This window comes from Enoplosus armatus, chromosome 3, assembly GCF_043641665.1.
Source record: "Enoplosus armatus isolate fEnoArm2 chromosome 3, fEnoArm2.hap1, whole genome shotgun sequence".
Taxonomy (NCBI): domain Eukaryota; kingdom Metazoa; phylum Chordata; class Actinopteri; order Centrarchiformes; family Enoplosidae; genus Enoplosus; species Enoplosus armatus.
Window position 1 is genome coordinate 5,527,497 of NC_092182.1, and position 21,008 is coordinate 5,548,504.

General features: G+C 42.0%; 1 protein-coding gene across 1 annotated transcript; it reads right to left on the reverse strand.

Moving 5' to 3' along the window:
• Positions 1–4,194: 4,194 nt before the first annotated feature.
• mst1rb (macrophage stimulating 1 receptor b) lies at positions 4,195–19,260 on the reverse strand. The gene is made up of 20 exons (XM_070902538.1): positions 18,055–19,260; positions 13,723–13,899; positions 13,496–13,618; positions 12,497–12,667; positions 12,230–12,390; positions 11,309–11,444; positions 11,047–11,183; positions 10,500–10,679; positions 10,193–10,292; positions 9,815–10,033; positions 9,560–9,706; positions 8,372–8,525; positions 8,098–8,187; positions 7,760–7,975; positions 7,578–7,658; positions 7,242–7,423; positions 6,993–7,102; positions 6,651–6,816; positions 5,839–5,975; positions 4,195–4,426 (listed from the first exon to the last, which is right to left on the reverse strand). Exons 1-20 carry the CDS (start codon positions 19,258–19,260, stop codon positions 4,195–4,197), a joined length of 4,125 nt encoding a protein of 1,374 aa, XP_070758639.1.
• Positions 19,261–21,008: the final 1,748 nt, after the last annotated feature.

The window sequence follows — 21,008 nt, forward strand, 5'->3', positions numbered from 1 at the left end:
CACTCCACAGTATGGTCGACAACTTAACATTACAAACTCAACATGGGGAGCATTTTCCATCCGGGATGTTGTGATGAAGCCAGGTCTCTGTAAGAATGTGGGCACAACAGTCACTGATTTCCCGTTGCTGAGTCTTATTTCATCTACTGGACATTAGTACACAGAAGTATGCTGGGTAGTGGACTAGCCTTAGGTTCAAGCTGGGTTAGCTTAGCTCTTATCCCGGCTCTCTTCCCCCTCTAATCAAATCGCAATCGAACACTCGACTGTACATATTGCTAGGATATGCAACTATTTGAAATTAAAAGAGGATAAAACTGAAATTATGGTTGTGGGTGCTGATTCTAAAAGAGACAAAATTCTAAGAAGAATCTAGCAAAACCAAATCAATCTAAAGCACAAATCATGGGTGGGTCAATGATTTAAACCTTATAAGTAAGCATACTGACTATGTTAGGACTGCATGTTTCCATGTGAGAAATAGACCGTATTGTCCTGATGAGAAAAAAAAAGAATGAATGTTTTGGGTTTGGTTTTCTTTTAGAATTGATTTTTGAATGTTATTACTGCCTCACAAGGCTCAAAATCATTCAGCACCCCAATAATGTCTCTCCCTCTATACTTAGCCGCTGCTTTAGGTCATCGAACGCCACAGCATTAAATGTACCATCAGTTAAGACACAATTTGTTTTTTATACAATTTGATGTGAAGCACTGCATTGTATGTATGAAAGGTGCAATAAAAATCAAGTTTATCATCATTATATTATGAAGAGACAATTTGCAACAATCAATTGTGCAAATAGTGTTCGAAACTATAAATGTCCACTTGACCCCAGATAGTGTAATTTAATGGCCTGCAGTGCACACAGGAAGTAATACATTGGAATATAGCAATAAGTAATCTCAGGGACCGCTGACTGCACCAATAATGGTTGCACATGGTATAAAAATATTTTCCTCTTAATGTCTGCCTCTAACAGCCACTACAAAAGCATTAACGTCCAAAGAGTGTGCAGTTGAGTAATGTTGAATGATTTCTGTGCAGCTCTCATAAATTCACTTATTCACCACGGCTGTTTGGGGCTGAAAAATCAGCAACATTTAGCTGATTGTCACTTCTTCAGGTTTATTTTGTAGTATGTTTACAGACCAGTTTAAATGAGAGTGCTGAAACTCAATTTTTTTCCACTCTCCTAAAATAGCTTTATCTCAACAACTTAGCTGTAATTTCACAGTGGCACTTTTCTGCAGAGGATGGATGGATTTGGGTGTCTAGGGTTCATGAGGGTAATACCACTAGCCCAAAATGAGCTTATTTGAATGTGTGCAAAATATTTCTTGTTCTTTTAGCTGTTTCCTGCTGCACAGTGTAACATATGATGAGAGTCTTGCTTCACTGGTTCCATAGGGTTTTTCACAGGACTTCTTTTATGCCAGATCCTACTGGAACAGAATCCAAGAGCTCCCAGTTCGGCTCCAGCACTTATTTGTGAGGGTCTGCCATCATCACATAGCAACGGAAATAATTAGCCTACCGCTTTCAAAAAGTCTTGGCCAATCTCACAGCTTGCTTTCCCTCTCTCTAAACTTGACACAGCACTCGAAGACTGGTTATTCATGTTGCCTCTGATGAGGCTGCCATGCAACACATACAGGATGCAGACATAAATCGCACACGCTCTCTATGTATCATGATCAGCCAGCATCCACGGCCTTTTCTATTCCATAGTCTCAGCATTTGGTTTGAAGTCACAACAGAAGAAAGGAAGGAGAAAGCGATTGTTAATGTCCATGAGATACACATTAAAAGGCCTGCAGTATGGAACCTAATGGTGAACCCAGCTCGGGAGAAAAGCTATGAAGCTTGAGATGGTCCCACAGCTGACAGCAGCACTCTTAACAGGTTGTGCACTTTTTATAGCCCAGATAATACAACCGGGAACCAGAGACACACAGGGGGGGTTGTGGCTGTCTTGATTCCTCTCTTCTGTGGATCTTGAGGGCTCTGCCCTGCAAAATGTGGCCTCACACACACTAACACACACAAACACACATTTTGACAACGTACGCTGGGCTCGCGCTCTCTGTCTTTATCAAAGGATTGACTTCTGCTTTTGGCAGCATGAAAAAAGAGAAAACTTTATGATGTTTATTTCCCTCTGGTTTTATTTGACTCGGGTTTTGTTGTGGGGGAAGTGTGCTCATTGTGTGTGACGTCTGTTTACAGCACAGGGAGTTGCTACTGTATGTTGTTGTTTGGTTCGTTTGGGAGATTGACAGATTGTTTGCCTATGTTGCCTATGTTTCTTCCACTCACTTAATTGAAAATGCAGCCATTTGCCTCTGCCAAATGTCGGAAGGCAGAACAAATGAAAGAGGAAGAAAAGAGGAAAACATGCCTGCTTGGTCTGTTGTGCTGTTGTGGTCTGCTTTTAATATCTTATGTGGCATCTAGAGGGCTTATTAGTTGGTTTTAAGAGATAGGGGAAAAGACCTGGGTCATTCACGTTGCTATGCTACTGCAGAAATGATGCGCACATAAAGAATGCTGCATCCATGTTGCTGGGAACATCTTCAGGAGCTGATCAATGGCAATGAGAACTTCTAACAGCATGCTGACCTCTAGTGGAGAGCTGCAACAAAAGACTGTGAGTGAGCATCCAAGAGGAAAGATATTTGACTGAATCAACTGCAAAAGGCAGAGTTAGCATGAATTCTCATATTTACTTAAAGTCCACAGCATGAGAACAAATCTATAAACAAATAAATATTTTAATTTATTACACTATCTCAAAGACATTGTGTCAGAAATACGAGCAACAGGGTGATGTCCGATTGCTTTCAGAACATTGTGGTCAACATTGTGCCTTACAAAGGTATGATCCAAAATATACAGTACAATCACTACACTGCAAAATAATTAAAAGCAAGCGTGGAATTGTCATACCTAAACGTACAGTATATACACATGGGCTCTGCTGCTGTAACAGTACACTATGTTGTAGGTAGTAAAAGAAAGCTAATGTGCCTCTGAATTACATGGATTTTACTTGTTTGCATTGTAGCTCTGCCTTTTGTGTCTCCTTTCCTCAATACTGTAGCCGACACTGTTAAACATGGACAGGGAAGAACTGACTTTGCATTTATAATGTCTACATTAATACCGGCTGGGCAAGAAAAAAACAGATATCTGAAAAGGACTCCTGTGGTGTGGGAAAAGGTCAGTTCAGCAATGAGTAAGATTTAGTTACCTATTTAGCCCTAGCCTGTGCCTTTTTTTGCATAATACTTTGGTGTTGGAAAACCCTTCTTCTAGCCTGGGAACCAGGCGAATCTACGAGCTCATGTTTTATTTGCTCCAGTCACAATTGTTTATCTAATATGGGGCGGGTTTATGCGCAGTTGAGGCATTTTCGTAAACAACCAAGATGGCTGCCGCTGAAGGTTCTGAATCCGCTATCTGAGTCAGTATTGAACAAACTGGACGGTAGTTCACGTTACGAACAAGTGGTAAGCGTTGGCTTCTAAATCATGTCATGCCAAACGTATGTGTATTATGTTGAACTAGACATTTGAATTGGATGTTGCAACTAGCTACCTAGCCTAGCAGCCCACCACTACATCACACGTTCTGTTGCTCTGATTAGTTGTAGCGTCCAGAGGCATTTTGGTCTGCAAATTGGTCTTGCGAAGCCAGGCTACCTTACTTCAGTTAATCTGAATAAACTCTGTTTTTACCATTGTTGGCTAGCTAAGTAACCTGCAGGCCGATTTACCAAACCAGTGTAATGCTAATTAGCTTCTAATGGATATGTAGTTCATGTGAACAACAAGACTTGTTTTGTTTGGCTAGCTCATAAGCTAGTACTACAAAACTGATTAGATATATCATCAGTGACATCTGTTAACAGTGAAAGCACAGAAACTAAATGTCTATTCAATACATGACCAAGTTTTGAAGCTCACACTTAACTCAATTGTTGCAAAAGTGACAGACCTCCATTATGGCTGCCCAAGGATGTGCTACGTCAGCTGAAGACATCTTACTACCACTTTCATGCACACAAACGGGCAGTATCTCTGTTTCAGATGCTCTGTGGTAACAGACATGGTGTGAGCTGGCAGTGGCTTTTTTTGCTCTTGCTGTTAGCACCGATACCAGTCTAAAGTCGAGAGAGGAAGAGGAGTGGATCAGGAAGAGACTGAGCCTGAGTCTTCAATATCTGTGGAGTCGTATTCGTCAGCGGACTCTGTGAGGGCAGGGTAGGGCCGAGGCTGGTCCAAGTTGACGTAGGTAACATTCAGACTGATGTAGTGTTCTCCCTCCAGGCCAGACAGGATGGTGGAGACAGCCGACACCAACGTAGCAAAGCTAGGCCTCAACTCTGAATCAGGGTCCCAGCACTGAAGCATAATACTATACCTGGAAAAACATGGACACAGTCTAAGTCTGAGGGAGTTTCCCTCCAGCAGTGATGAGCAGGTGTTGTGTTTTTGATCTGTCTGAAGGCAACTGGATCTTAAAGACCCTTCACACCCACAGTCCACCCACACAAGTGTTTTTAGTTATTGTGCCTGATTAGACCTCTTCTGAGGACTGTTGTGGCATGTGAGGGCTGTGCTTGATTGACATCTGTCTACTGTGGTCAAGTTAATAATAAGGAGTGTTATCAGCCAGTTTTAGGAATAGTTCGACAAATTGTGAAATACGCTTATTTGCTTTAGTTAGATGAGAAGATTGATACAACTTTCATATTTTTATGGTAAAGATGTAGCTGGAGCCAGCAGCTGGCTCAGGTTAGCATAAAGAGTGGAAACAGCTAGCCTAGCTCTGTCCAAAGGTGGCAAAATCTACATACCAACATCTCTCATAACACGTCATATTTTGCTTGTTTTAATGCGTACAAAAACAGAAGTGTAAAAAAGACAATTCGCCATTTTACGAGGGGTTAAGTGCCAAACTATTTCCTGTCCGGGACCAGTTGCCAGGTAACCAGGATAGTCCAACACATAACTACCCTTAAAATTACAAATTGTTGGTTTTACACTTCCTTTGTACGGATTAAACAAATGACATATAGCATGTTAATTAGTGAGCTTTAGAGATGCTGGTAGGCGGATTTTGTTACCTTTGAACAGAGGCAGGCTAGCTGTTTCCCCATGTCCAGTCTTTATGCTAAGCTAAGCCAACTGTCTGCTGGCTTTAGCTTCATATTGAAAGGACAGACATGAAAGTGGTATCAATATTCCCATCTAACTTTCATCAAGAAAGAAAAAATGACTATTTCCCAAAAGGTCTAACTATCCCTTTAATGTCCTATGTTGGTGTTCTACATGGGTCCCTGGCTGATACTTTTCCATGAGTCCTTAACCCACGTTGTGTGACAAGGCCTCAGTGGACGAGGGATACGAATGGTTGATTTATTCTCCATCAATCTGTCTGCTTTTCCTTGTAAAGTCACACCAGTGTGTGTATGTGGTTTTGCATGTGTGTGGTAGAAGTATTGTTCTTCGAGTTGTCATGTAGACATACACATTAACTCCCAAACTGCATTGCTCAACCACATTGGAATATCAAGTAGTGGACAATTTACGGGTTTCACACTACTGAGTGACCATTCGAACATCTTGTTATTACTACATGGACTTTGTGCCAGGACTTTCTGTCTTCTGTCTTGTAGCTGGAAATCTGTAGTATTGCAGTATTAGTATTCATTCATTAATTCTGTGAAGTTTTACATTGGATGTATACAACTAAGCAACAGCAACAAATTTACAAACATTCTTATAATTCAACAAAATGAGCAATATAATGCGATCACTCCTACTACTTACAAAGGGTCAGGGCAGTACTGAGGCTGGGGAAGCCTCCTGCCCTTCAGTAAGTAATGTGTTATGTCGTAAGGGTCAACCTCTGGGTAGGGGCTCGCTCCTCTGGTCAGCATCTCCCACATCAGCACACCAAAGGACCACTGCATCAGGAGAGGCAAAAGTTACAAGTTTCAGTACACTTGTGCAGACCTGAACTCCCAGTCAGAATTGTGCTGTGTGTACACATGTTAAGAAAAGTTTAAAAAACTATACAACTTTAAAGGTTAACCCCTTAAACCAAAGCCATGTCTACAGGCGGCGACCACTCCTCATATTTTTGCCCTTGTTTTATTTGAATAACTTTTAAAGACCTAAAGAGGTAAAAGTATCCAGTAGTTCACAAGGGAAAGAATTAGAAAAAAGTCAAATTTTTATAAATAAACATACGTTTGTGCAGCATAAATGGTTTTTCTTTTATTTTGCTTTCCTATCATTTCGACCCCTTAAATTTACCTTACGACCCCCAGGTTGGGAACCACTGATGTAGAGGACAATAGATGACAGTGTAATGATTATTACCATATATTAACATGGTAATAATTGATGTTAAAAGGCAACTCTCAAACATTTTTGAAATTTAGTCAACCGGACACATAATTACTGCGATCCTCTGCCAGATAATGACATTTTTCGACCTAATATCTACAAGACAAATACTTCATGCTTTAACATTGATATCCACCCCTACAAACATTGACAAGTGTCCCTCAGTACCAAAACGTTGACAACTACTGCAGAGATCTTGATTACAGTAAGGTAGATCTTCATTTGCTCACCACATCGGACTTGGAGGTAAATTTCTGGGTCTGCAGACTCTCGATGGCCATCCACTTGACAGGCAGCTTAGCCTTCCTGTGATCCTGAACACTGTAATACTCCTTATCAAAAACATCTCTGGCCATGCCAAAGTCTGCCACTTTGACTGTATACGACTCGTCCAGCCTAAAGGCAGTAAAAAGCAAGACATTTTTGTCGCAAAACATCATAACTGAGTACTATTATGCAACAACCTCAACCAAATTTGTAGCATGAGACATCTCCCTACACTAAATAGAAGAGATTCAGGCCTAATGGCAGTGAATAAATTGCTGATTTCTCTGCACATCTTGGTGACTCACATGCAGTTGCGTGCTGCGAGATCTCTGTGCACGAACTTCTTCTGAGCCAAATACTCCATCCCCTTGGCAACCTGCAGCCCGAAGCCAATCAGATCCTTTACGGTGGGGTTCTAAACAAATCCCACAAACGCATGACAAAAACACAGACTTAGAGCAGTTGTACATGTTACACAGTTTGTTAGGTAGAAAACAGATGGTTGTACATAAATTAGATGATTCATTTTCACTGTTTTAATGTGGCTGTCACACCCTCTTCTCGCAGCGTATGAAGTGCCGCAGGTCCCCGTGTTTCATGTACGGTAGCACCACTAGAGGGAGCCCTTCCTGTGGCAGGAGGATGCCCAGCAGAGACAGCACATTGCTGTGGTGGAAACCCTTCATAATGATACCTTCCTTTAGAAACTGCTCCACCTCCTCGACATCCGTTATCCCTGATGACACACATATGCGTAAACATTATGGACAAAAACATTTAAAGGAAGAAGACGCTGAATTCAGAAAACCTAAATCCTGTGGCAATTTGTTCCACAGCAGAGGAACTAAAGGTGCATATAAATCAACACTCAAGAAGCAGACATTACTCACTATTCAAAGACTTGACAGCACAGTGGATTTCTCTGTTGTTGTGGTCAGTGAAGTAGCCATGATAGACAGTACCAAAATGACCTTGGGGCAAAAAACAAAAGTACAGAATGGCACAGGACTTAGCTTACACAAGGCTCCGTAACAAGTTTCTTGTTGCAGACAGAGGCAGTGGGGTTCCTCACCCTTCCCTATGATCCGGTGGTGCTGCACAATAAGCATCTCAGCGGGAATAAGAACATCCTTCACCTCCTCCAGCAGCTCTGGCCTAAAACTGGAGATGGAGATCTTCTCTGGAGGCATGAGGGGAGTGAGCGTAGGATCTATGCTGCCTGCAGCGTAGGCCAGGCTGGGGAACACCACCGGCCCCACCAGCGGTGTCGGTGGACTCAGGGATACTACTGGTAACAGTCCAGAGAGAGGGGTTTATTGATGAGAGTTGCGAAGGTATGTGTGTCAGAAGCAAATTAGCTATACAGTATTATAATGTAGTATGACAAGACTAGCTTAGCTAGATAGTCACCTCTCCTGTAGTCCCCAACAGGGGAAAGCTCCACATTATTTGTTCCAGAGCGGTGAGCACTATGAGCCAAACGACTCTCTACCATGGAGGCTGAAAAACATTTCACAACACTTTTTAATCATCAACCCCAGGAGAAGAACACCTGTACACCCGATGCAACACCAGGGATGTTCTAGTTGAAAGACTTGTGTAATTCATCCCAAATTCCCACCCACAGCCGGTAGCAGTTGTATAAACAGGTCTGACCAAGGTCCACATAACAGAGAGAGCCCACCTTTCTTCTTCTTCCTCAAATGTTTCATGACAACGAATGCCAGCACCGCCCCGGCCACCAGTGCCGCCAGGATCCCCAGAACAATGCCCACCATGTAGTGGTTGCTGACTCTCACCACCGTGCCGACATTGTGGACCTGCCCGTTGATGGAGATCTAAAGAACCATCATACACAGTGAATACCATTATTATTGCATTATCAGTACTTTTCTTGTAACTGCCCCAATGGGAAAACATGAATGAATAAGTTTCAAGCTATTTACACTGAGACTGGCTGTGTAGCATATGGCTAACTACCAAAAAAGTTCAAACCTATCTCTGCATTGGCTCAACTGTATAATTTAAATCTGAGGAGTAAATTAAATGATTTTGTGTGATTTTGTGTTACATGACTAAGACAAGCAGCACACATTTCCAGCAGTTGAGGGTTGCCTTCCAGACGTGGTTGCTTTTCTCAATCCAGCATGGTCGGTGGTTTGCTACTGATTCATTTAAAATTGAACTACTTCTTTACAAACACTTACAGTATTCAAAGAATTTGATATTTTGTTAAATGTGCTTTTTAGCTTTCTTGCTGAGAGAAACTCCACTCTACGTTGGCCTACGTTCCAATCCTCACCTATGGTCATGAGCTTTAGGTAGTGACCGACTCCGTAGGGAAGCTGGGCTCACCCTTAGAGATAGGATAAGGAGCTCAGACATCCGGAGGGAGCTGGGAGTAGAGCTGCTGCTCGAAAGGAGCCAGTTGAGGTGGTTCGGGCATCTTGGGCGCCTTGCTTTGGAGGTTTTCCAGGCACATTCAACTGGTAGGAGACCCCGGGTAGACCCAGAACACGCTGGAGCGATTATATATCTCATCCGGCTAGGGAGAGGGATGTCTGAACTACCTTGCTTAGCCTGCTGCCACTGCGACCCGGCCGCAGATAAGCAGAAGAAAATAGATGGATGGATGGAAAGAATACCATTCTCATGTCTGTCCAATTTCCCGGTTTTGTGTATCGAAAATGAAAAACAATCATTTATTCTGCAAAATATCTTGATCTTTACGAGAAATATACTTTTTTTTGCATTACTTGCCTATCCTATCTGATGGCTGCTTGACAGTGTACTTATCATAATGTATAAGTACAGTTGGTGATCCAGGTAAGTCAGTCAGTAAATCATCATCTAAACCTCCAGCCTGACTAACCTTCACTGGCAGCCCCTCACTGGGGATGGTCATGTTTTTGGGGATCCTGCAGGTGATCTCATTATCCAGGACTTTAGCATCACAATTAACACCTGCCACCGTCATAATGATGGTCATACAGGAGCTCACCAGATTCAGCTTTTGATGCTGCGTACAGAGAGGTCAAATCAAGACATGAGACAAAATAAGTTATTACAAAAACACATCTATTTTGTCATTAATTCAAAAGCAAATATCCTCAGAGCAATGTCTTACATGTAGTGACACTTCGTCAAACCCAGGGTACAAACTCAGCACATGTCCCTCTGTTTCGAAAGGTATGGGCTCGCCGTAGGGGTGGTAGGAGAACTCTTTGTTCCAAAGTCCCAACGCTCCGTCCATGTCAAAAGAAAGCTCTCCTTCCTCGGTCTCATCCCTGGGGAACACAGGAGAGCTACACTCCATCCTTGTGGGCAGGGACTTGCCTATGCACTCCTGAAACAAAACATTGTAATCATACTTTAATGCTAAGCCTGTACAGTAAAATGTAAGCATATGACCTTGGAAGGAAATTAGGTCAATCTAAAACTGTAGCCTGATTAAAGGAATAATGCTTCTGAATGTATCTACTGTACATTAGGATGAACACTGTACCCTTGTCACAGGTTTCAAGTGGCTCTCATTGGGTTTAAAGCGGATGATGGTGCGGTAAACAGAATCCAGGTTCTCCCCCTCAATCACAATCTTTGACCCCCTGCAATTCAGACAAACGTGAGAGATGGTTATGTTTTCATGTCAGGGGAAATAAAACTATTTCCTATTACAGCTGAATTTGTCTTATGAGAAAGAGGAGCAAAAAGGAAAATGCATTGTAATTACAATATTATTTTTACTTGTGTTCCCTTTGTCTTGATTTCCAGATCAAAATACACAGCAGCTGCTGGAGGTCTCACTGGCCTACCTGTCAAAGCTACAGCCAGGCAGGACAGCTGTAATCTGCGGGTTTTCTTTGTAGTAAAACACCTTTGTGGTGAGAACAGGAGACTTGTCGATGAAAACACTCAGTGGGACATCCCTCACCTCTGAGATGTGCTGGGACAGACAGATGATGGAGGACACATTGCCTTTGGGCTTTGTGACTCTGTAGAGAGGCAGGGGTATGTGAATTACACGCCATAACAGATAAACTGTAGTAGATCAAAAAGCTTCACGCTTTTAAATATATTTTGCACGTTCAAAAAGATCTGCAGTAGAAAATAGTTCTGTTCTGAGTAAGTCTTTGGATGCCAAGGCGAGGAGTTACCCTGTAGTTTCCAAAACCATAATTATTCTACACACAAGTTGGAACACATTTGCTTATTAGGTCATGGCAATAAAATGTTCTAAGCAGCAACTCATCTTCTTAACCTCCAAAAAGTAAAGCAACTACACAAAGCTGTGTGACAGTTTATTTAAAAATCTTTGACGTGGGTGTGATAAAAACAGATGTTGGAGATGTTTATCCAGACCTCTTTATAGGACAGGGAACGTCATTGAGAGTGACTCTCCTGGTCTTCCCAGCATCCAAGTGAGGTCCAGTCACTGTGATGAGTGTGCCCCCAACACGAGGCCCATAGTTGGGCTGGATTTCTGTGATGTTGGGAATCTGGAGGGACAAGCGTATTATTTCAAACGTGTTTTTGTGGTTACATAGATAAAATAGTTTATGAAAATATTTATAGTTTGTATGCTGTAATGAGGATATAAGTAGATGACAATAGTAAAGATTACCACAAATGTGAATCCTGGCATTTCTGCCTTCCCATCGATAGAGTAACGTCCATCCACCTTGCCCTCGTGCACCTCCACTGTAATGTTGACTGGTTTGGAAAGCTCAGTGGCCCCAGAGCGAATCTTGCACACCAGGCTGAGGGGGCAGCACAACAATACATGTGTGTCAGTATGTCAGAGGCAAATACAGTTACTGCAACACAAGGGACAATTGAATTTCAAGGTTAATTAAATTGTTGGACATTAGTTAGGAGACAATAGTTACTGTAGTTTCAACAGGTAACTGCTAACGAAGGAGAAGGGCAACTACTTTATTTCTAAATGTTTTCACTCTCAAAATACATACACATACACAAACAACCCTCCAGTTCCCAAGCCAAGTCCCCACTGACTGAGCTACAGCCGCCCCCAGCAGTAAGACGCAGCCTTCAAGTTAAATCTATAATGAGATCGTCTTTATAGAATTTGTTTGTTGGTAAATCTATTGAAAAAAAACTTCAGCATGTTCACATTATCATTGTGAGCATTTTAGCATGCTGACGTTAGCGTCTCAGTACAGCCTCGCAGTCTACACATGTCGGCTATGTATGTATTGGGCGAATGTAAACTACATTATGTCCCACTGAGATGATTCAACACATCGGTAACAAGGCATAATAGGACACAAGTTGTGGTGTCAGTCCCTCAAAGTCTCAACTCATTGTTTTGCATTGATGTTCAACAGTCAGACCAATTTCTCCACCAACAGTAGCCTTAATAGATCAGATGACAGTGTAGGAAAGATATGTTCTGTTTTCTCACTTTCTCAAAAGGCTTCTGGGTAAGAAATCACAAGCTTTTTATTTTCTTTTTACAGCACAAGAAAAATTTTCCACAAAATGACTATTGTGTGAACAGAATGTACTTGGAACCAGAACTCACTGTGTGCTGTTGCTTTTGACTGGAAGCACAGTGCAGGCAGTCTGTCCCAGTCGGACCTGGTGGGTCCTGGAGGTGATGACAGGCCTTGAGGGGGACTGGAACTCCCATCCACACACCGTTACCTCTGTCTGACCGTCAGGGGGAGCAGTCCTCGGAAAGAACTGTGTCAGCAAAGCAGAATATATATATAGTATCACCTTGGAATGAAACGTTTTTATTAGTTGCACAAAGAGCGGTTTGTATCCTGGCTTACAGAAGAAACCTCACCCCAGTGATCCCTGGTGGGCAGGACTCGTTCCTCCAGCGACTGTGACACTCGCTCTCCCAGGAACACACCCCAGAGCACCAGCCACAGCCCATGAATTTGGGGGCTGTGAGACACATGGCGCAGGTCAGGAAGTGTTGACAGCCTGGCCCTCTCTGGGGCACCTGGATCATCTGAAACAGAGAGATAACCATTTATAAGGTCACATATTCAATCTTGATGATGTCCTGTCCTAATTCATTATTAATGTGGCTATTCACATGTCCGCTGAATAAATTGACCTGAATTTACTCCTTAATAATTTATCCCTTCCATGCAAAGAGAGACATGCAAACTGATACTCGGCTTCATTCAAATGAAGTCTAATAAATTCAGCAGATTAATGGCAGATTAATAAAATTTTAATTAAAGCATGTCTCTTCAACTCACACCCCACAACATCATCTTAACAAAAGACATTATATTGTTTGATGATCATCGGTGAGGCATCTTCCAAACATCTGTTTTCATTAACCACTGTTAATGTTTATATGTATGTTTATTAAGGTTTTTAAGAAAAGGTAGCTTAACCGGAGACCTGTACAGATCAGAAAAATTGCCCCGGAGTTTTCAAAGGTGCTCCACTTTCCTGTTGTGTCCCAATCTCAACAACACAAGGTCAGTCCTAACGTACCAGAAGACCCACGTAATTGCTGATCCAGTGTCAGCCTCTAATATCCACCCTGCCCCAAATTACATAGTCATGTCAGGTTTGTCGATTTTCTTTCTCACAGGGGTCACACTGTATCCCAGCATGCACTGGGAAAACAGGCAGGAAAACACATTGGACAGGTCTCCAGAACATCATAGGATCATGGACAGACAATCAGTCACACTCCCAACTCATTTGTAATTCTAATGTAATCAGACGGCAGTAATATCCACTAAGACATTATACACTAAAAAATCTGCCCAGACAGATTGTTTTACTCTCATTTAAAGACATGGGATTGCTCTCGTACCTTGTCTCCAACCACAAAGAGAAGATATTCTGATGAGTAAACAGCGGCGATGGACGAGACCCTCTGGTTCTCCACCAAAGAGTAATTGGCAAAGATGATAGGGCTGGATCTTGTCAATACAAGCTGCCAACACAGACACAACACATGATTATTAGTAGTGGATCATATACAATGGTCAAGTAAAGACAAATACCAAAAATGGCTGATAAAAAACTCGTGCCGTATACCTGCAGCAGGCGTCCAGTGGAGGTGCCAATATGGGCTACAGTCTTGTTCTCTATGGTTGTGACCAGCAAAGATGTGAGCAGGACGTTTGTCATCTGCCTGTTGAAGAGGTCCACTCTGTAGTAGGGCTTCGACACCATAGTAGGATGGTCTCTGCATGTGGCGTTGTTCTCCATGCTCTAGTACCAAGGCCACAGACAGAGGACATGAAAATGAGACAATGAGGACGACAGTGAGGCACTCACACATTATTTAAACTCGTATTATTAGACATGTTTTAACTCATCTGACAGTAGGGTCTACAGCAGGTGGCTGGGCCTTTAGATGCACCTGACCGCCTGTAGTGCTGTGGCTTTAGTGAATGCATGGACACATGGACGTTTATTCTTGACCTTGGAAACAATCCAAACCCACTGTCAAGTCATAGACAAAACAATCCCAAGGCCAATTTACTTGCTTTTTCCAAAGTTTTCAACTGCATCACGCAGTCTTCATCAGCGGGTAAAATGTTGTAAAAAAAAAAAAGCCATTAATTGGACCTTGGGTTGTAATTGTTTTGTCCAATGACTATTTCCAAGGACAAGACCGAACTTTCAGGCTCAACTTATATCATAACAGCCACCGAGTTCACAGGTCAACAGATCCGCGTTCATGACCACTGATTAAACTCCATCAGCTGCTGAAGACTACGTGAAATGGTTGAAAGCTCCAGAAGAAGTGAGAAAGTGGACCCTGAGCTGGGATTGCTTTGTCAAATCACGTATATTCATGGTTGGATGAGTAGCAGGCAATGTAAAAATGCAATTAGTAAGCAGATATATTACAGTACCACATTTTCCTTTATGCTGCTTTAAAGCCAAACACTTTAAAGCAGCTTCTATTTTGTGTCAGTGTCCGGCATCCAATGTGATTTCTAAAGTAGTTTAAATTAGCTTAGACAGCTTAGAGTGTATATACATGTGCTGAAGAGCTCCACAATCTCAGACAATAATACTTCATCTGTTAAAAATGTACAGGTGAAGAAAGATGGGCTCAGCTGTTTAGCTGTAGGGACGTGGTGTGAGCTGCACTGGTCACCAGGGTAAACATGAGAGACGAAGTACCTGGCACACCAGAAAGCACAAGGTGAATCTGTCATGATAATATGATCATTTCATGACTTAAGAGGCCATGATAAATGACTATGTGCTGCACTACTGACAGAAGGATTGCCTTGTAGCTATAGACACGGAGCAGGGAGGATCACTGTTTGATTAAAGGGAGTCTTCATGGAAAAACTGGTTAATATCTCTGAGGTAGAAATGCATCCTCCAAAAAACACAAAAAGCACTGCTATTGACTTAAGTCATTCACTCCTAAATCCTAAAGGAGCACAATATAATTGTTTATAATTCATAATAAACCTCAAATTCCACTAACAGATGACACATCATTATTTGGGAGGCTTAAGGGCACATACTGCACATCATCAACCTGGCCAGGAAAATGAACATAGGTTAAAAAGTCAAGATACCTCCAAGTACTAACACATCTTAAATGACATTGAGAAAAAGTGTGAACAAGGACATTATTAAAATGTATGTAATTTATCCTATGCCAAACTAAAGCAAACATATATCATATTTCAGTGAGAGCCCAAAAGCCCAAAGTGGCCTGTGATCCACAGAACTGCATACTCATATTGGAAAAAAAAAAGTTTACTCTACATTATGCAATCTCATGTCTAAACAATTCGATGACGTACTAAAAAGCATAAAAAAGCATAGTATTTGTGAGGCACAGATGAGTTTTTGGCACAAAAGGTGTTTTGATCTGCTGAGAAATGGAACAACCAGGATTTCAGATTGTTGGACAATCCTGCTGGCAGGTTACTCAACATTCAGACCAGCAGCCAAAAGCAACAAAACAGAAGGAGCCTCGGGAGAAGAGTTCACTAGTCCAAGTAGAAGGTGTTCCTCTGAAGACAAATAGGAGAAAGAAAATCCAAAAGACATCATTCAAACTAAAACCACTTCCAAATTTTCATCAGCTGTGAATCCAACAGCTGAAATCAAAAGCAATGTTATTTTTTCAGCTTTTATTAGCCTTGAACAACAGACATCACTTAACAGTATTGTGTCTGAGCCACAACATCTGTTTTCACAACATCCAAACTATGAATTCATAGCTGCAACTGCAATAACAGCAACTGACTTCTAATTCTCAAACTGGCAAGAATTCACTTTTAGTGAATAGGGAATAAGAAGTCTTACCACAGCCCCCACTCCTCAGTAGCCAACTCTGAATAACTTACCATAAAAAAGAATATTATGGGAAATATGCATGGGATCTGGAAATATATATCAGTTTCCCAGGAGAATTAACACAAGAAACCAATGCTATCATGAGGATATATATCTAAATGCACACTATGGCCTCAAACGTTATGCAGGGACTGATATAATAGGAAGGAATGAGGCAAACACATTTTGACTGACATGAGATACAATTTCAGTTTTTTAAAATATCCACTTCCTGCCTGACCTGTCTGAGAAATTCACTCAACTGATGTAGAAAACAAGTCCACAACTACCCCTCACTCCCACCTGGCCTCTGTCCAATTTTCATCCCAGCAGTGGCTTCTGAATACTGACGAATGTGTAGGCTGACTTTTTCCATTTTTATTTTTCCATCCAATTTGTATCCCTGTTTTCTTGGATTTAACAGTGAGCACTCATTCCTCTGCCAGCTTGGATGCAAATGACCTTCTAGTACGGAAATCCCAAAACGTTTTCAAACCTTTCATGGGCATGTCATCTAGACGATCTGACACATGATGAAGATAATGTGCATAAAGTAAATCAAAAGGTCAAAAGGAAATTAGGGGGAAAAAGGCCATATGTTTGGATAAACTCAGGCACCCTTTCAATTGGATGACCGCTAAGATTCAGGCAGTGAATCTTAATGTGTTGTCATGACATACTCATTAATTAAACCAGCCCTTCTCGTCACTTGCAAAACCTCTCCACAATGACACAGGGGGAAAACAGCTAGCCTGGCTCTGTCCAACGCGTTATCTCTTGATTATTTTAAAGAAGTCACTGCTCCTGGCCAAGTCACAGTCCAGCACGCCACAACACAACAACTGTTTTTGCATGAATTCAACAAACAAGATATAACGTGTTCATCTGAGCTTTAGAGGCGCTGGAAGCAGATTTACTTTAACTTTTGAACAAAGCCTGCTAGCTGTTTCCCTTGTTTCCATCTACTCCTAGCTAACTCCTCGCTGTAGTTAGCTCATATCTGTGTGCTATTCAGCGCACAGATATGAGATGTGTGTCGATCTTCCCATCTAACTCTCAGCAAGAAAGCGAGCAAAAGCATATTTCCCAAAATGTCGAACTAATTCTTTTAGAGGAAACTAATAATAATAATAATAATGCTCTCCTCCAGGAAGTGCACAGTGAATAAGCTCTCCAGGGCAGGTTTGATTCACATTTCTGACAATAATGCTTTCACTTTCACCTTTCATCTTTCCCAATAATGATGACAGACAGATTTATCTTGGAAAAAAAGTGAGTCATACAGTAACCACATGCAGCTGGAGTTAACTCTGTGCTATGATAAAAACCTTTTTTACATTTTGTCTGCGTGTCATTTCATTAGTCATGTTTGGCCCAGTCTACATTTGCACAGGCATGCTGCTCCTGCCAGTAGAGTGAGTAAAGTATTGCTTTGTTTAGGGGTTTACATGATTTCATAAACCGATTTTTCTAGGTAATAATCATAAGAAAACACATGACTACGGTTTAGTACTGGTCATGATCATTTTTGACCAAAACCATTACATTCAAGGAACTCCTATAAGTACTTATGCACTCATTTGGATATTATCTTCCTCTTTTCATGTACAAACAAGCTAATTATGGTTTTGAATGATTTATCCAGCAACAACAAGGCCTCTGTAACCTGGCTCTGTTTACTATGTTTTCAGTGTTTATACATGTGGTAAGACACCAGATATACTCTATAGATCCACACTCACATGGTAAGATTTTTAACAGGCCTATCAAGATACAGTACCTGGATCGTGAGTCAGAAAATAGATTTTCATTTGAATGGGCGGAGTTTAGGGAGATACCTTAGATGTTTTCTATTTTAAGTGTGCTCTCATCTGAAAATGAGTGATGTACAGCTGGACAAAACTGAATTTTCCTCTGTTCTTCACCTGTCTGCCTCTTTCAAACTGTATCTTGAAGAAAATCCAGCTGGGACTCTGTCAGTTAAATAAAAGTAGACCTGAGATCACATGAATCACCTGGAATTTCTGTGTGTCAGTGGACTGATGTGCTCACCTCATGTGGACAGCTCTCACAAGGCTGGAAGTGGCAGAGCCCTCTGGAGAGCTGCTCTGGTCCAGACTCGCAGCAGTCATCCACCCCATCTACGATTGCTTTGTTCACGTTGTCCATGGGGAAGGCGCACAGGGCCGAGTCGTGTTCTGTGACTCCATTGTCATCAGTAACAGCAAAAACCCCGTAGAGGATGTCATCCTCCTCCTCCGCCCCTAACTCCTCGGCCAGTTCCCTGCCTGCCTTGCCAAAATGGGCTGCCTGGACCACATTGTACACCACATCCTTATAGGGCTCACTGGCCACATTCCTCCTCCGACGTTTCGGTTCAAACCGACACTCCAGGATCACCTCACGATACCTCTTCATCTCCCATTCATTCCGTGGGAGACGGCCCAAGCGAGTCTGAAACGGAGATGAGTCATAATCGGGGTTCTCTCTCTGAACTGAGAGGAAGTAGACGAACTCCTGAGTGAAAAAGCTGTAGACATATTCAATATGGTATGTCCTCCGCAGGGCCGGAAGGACAGTCAGGCCGCGCACATCACTGTAGAAACCATCTTCTGTGGCCAGTGGTCTACGCACTGATATAGACTTCCTTCCGTAACGCTGGGTCACACTGTCATTGACAGTGGCAGCAACAAAGAAGTAGACTGTCTGACCCTCTTCCACCATGGTGACTTTGGTACCAAGAGGGCTGGCCACACAGTCAGGACAGTAGGCGGCAGAGTTCGAATCTTTTCTGAACAAACACTTAGAAAGAGAAGGCAACTCTCCATCTGGATTAAGTTGGTGAAAATAGCATACACCATACTGAGAACTTCCACAAGAGTATAAATACATAAAGAGAGTATCCAACAACAAGACCTGGTTGTTTGTGTCCTCCAGAAAGTTGGGATCCTTGTCAACGTCGCACAAATCGCATATCTGACAATCTGGGCTTCCCACTGGCCCAGTGCGGAGCTCCCACACCTTCTCCAAGCTTCTGTTGACAGCTTCGATCACATTCTGAGAGGCAACATACACCTCCTGGTAAAACGAGTTGTTGACTATGTTCTGAATGGGGCCCCGGGCCTGGAAGAAGGGCATGGTGTAAACCACAGAGAAGTTGACAGGATTGGGTGTAAGTGAGGAACAGTTGGCCAAGGCAAAGGCAAGCAGAGTCTGGAGCCAGACACATGTCCCCCACTGTGTGGTCCAGTGGACCATCTCCACTCCGGGGTGCACGGGGGGCAACAGCACAGACAACGCGGGGTTACCTCCAGGCCTGATGTCGGGACAAAAGCATCCTTTGCGCTAGGCGCTGATACCTGAATGAAGAAGAAGTGACAGAGTAGAATAAGTCATCAAATCATTAAAATGATCCTCTACATCACAAATATGACAGAAACCACAGCCTTTTAGTCATATTCATTACCTGACCCTGACAACAATTATATATATCTTGTTCAACATTTTGAAAAAGACGCTTATATGCTTTCTTGCTAAGAGTTAGATCCAAAGATTGATACCACTTATGAAGCTGGTGCCAGAAGACGATTAGCTTAGCTTAGCATAAATACTGGAAACAGGGGCAAACAGATACCCTGGCTCTGTCCAAATTTAAGTAAATCTGCCTACCAGCACCTTTAAAGCTCATGGTGGGAACTGTTGGGTCTCTGTAATAATATTATAAAGAGTACAGTCTAGACCTATTCTACCTATTCTTCATGCTCTATTCATATCAAGTGTCATGAGATGACTTTTGTTGTGATTTGGTGCTATATAAATAAAATTGAATTGAATTGAATTAAGTCTCTGCAAGAAAGCAAATGAGCCTATTTCTTAAATGTTTTTCTTAAATGAACTATTCCTTTACCTCATGGTCCACTTTCTATCTTTGTCTAGAGCTTTCAACATCATCCCATGGTCCTCCAAAGGGAAAAGAGTTTTTTTAGCAGAGGCTGAAAAGTGAACCTTGAGTTTTTTGTCAAATTACTTAAACCTGTTTATTTCAAAACTCAGCTACTATATCCGTTTTCTTCAGTAACACTCAACCTCCTGCAAAACTACAAAATGAATAGTTGCCTGTCAACAAAAATGTATTGTTTTATGAAAATGGTGCTACCTAGGAGTGTGAATTATTGTAACTGAGGAAAGTTAAAATCAATACCAGTCTGCTTAATTATGCTCTGCACTGCATCCAAATAGATCTGAGGTGACAAATATCATCATGGTTGAGACAGATGATGATAAAAGTACATGTGGTCATAAAGATAAAAGCTTCCTCTGACTCACCACAAACACTGAGAGGAAATGTTTACATAATCAAACAGAGGGCTGTGTTGGTGGTGCTCAGCATAGTAAACAGTGGATAAAACTATTTCTATTGTGACTTCCTGCACAAGTCATTCATATCTGTCAGTTCATGTTTATTTGGGTTAATCTGACCTCCCATCTTTTTTTTCTCCCATTATGACTCATGTTCTTTCATGCAGGAGAACTGGTGGTAACAAACCACCAAGAGTTAATGGCCTCCGTTCAACTTCAATGCACCAAATTTATCAGATAAAATTGAGCATTTTTCTGTGGCTCATCTTCATCAGTCTCTAAACATCAACCAACCGAATGGAACCGTGTTTCAAACCCTGAGCCTTGTCCTCATCCTGAACAGACGTTGTTGGGTGGATCATTAACTAGACACATCACGGTAAGGCTGTATTCAAGAACCCCGGTCTCTCTACTTTGCATTCTTGTCACAACCACTACGTGCCTTCCAGGGGGAAAGGTGTGCACGGGCTGATGGTCATAAGGCGACATGTGGCTTTTTAAGTCCCAGGTGAAGAAGAAACGGCTCGTCTGCTCGTGCCAGAGAATTTCATCAACTCTGATTATTTTATTTAGCAGCGGAGAAACTTTTCATTCCAAGAAAACAGCACTTATTCTTGCTATAAGGAATCATATGGAAAATTTTGAAG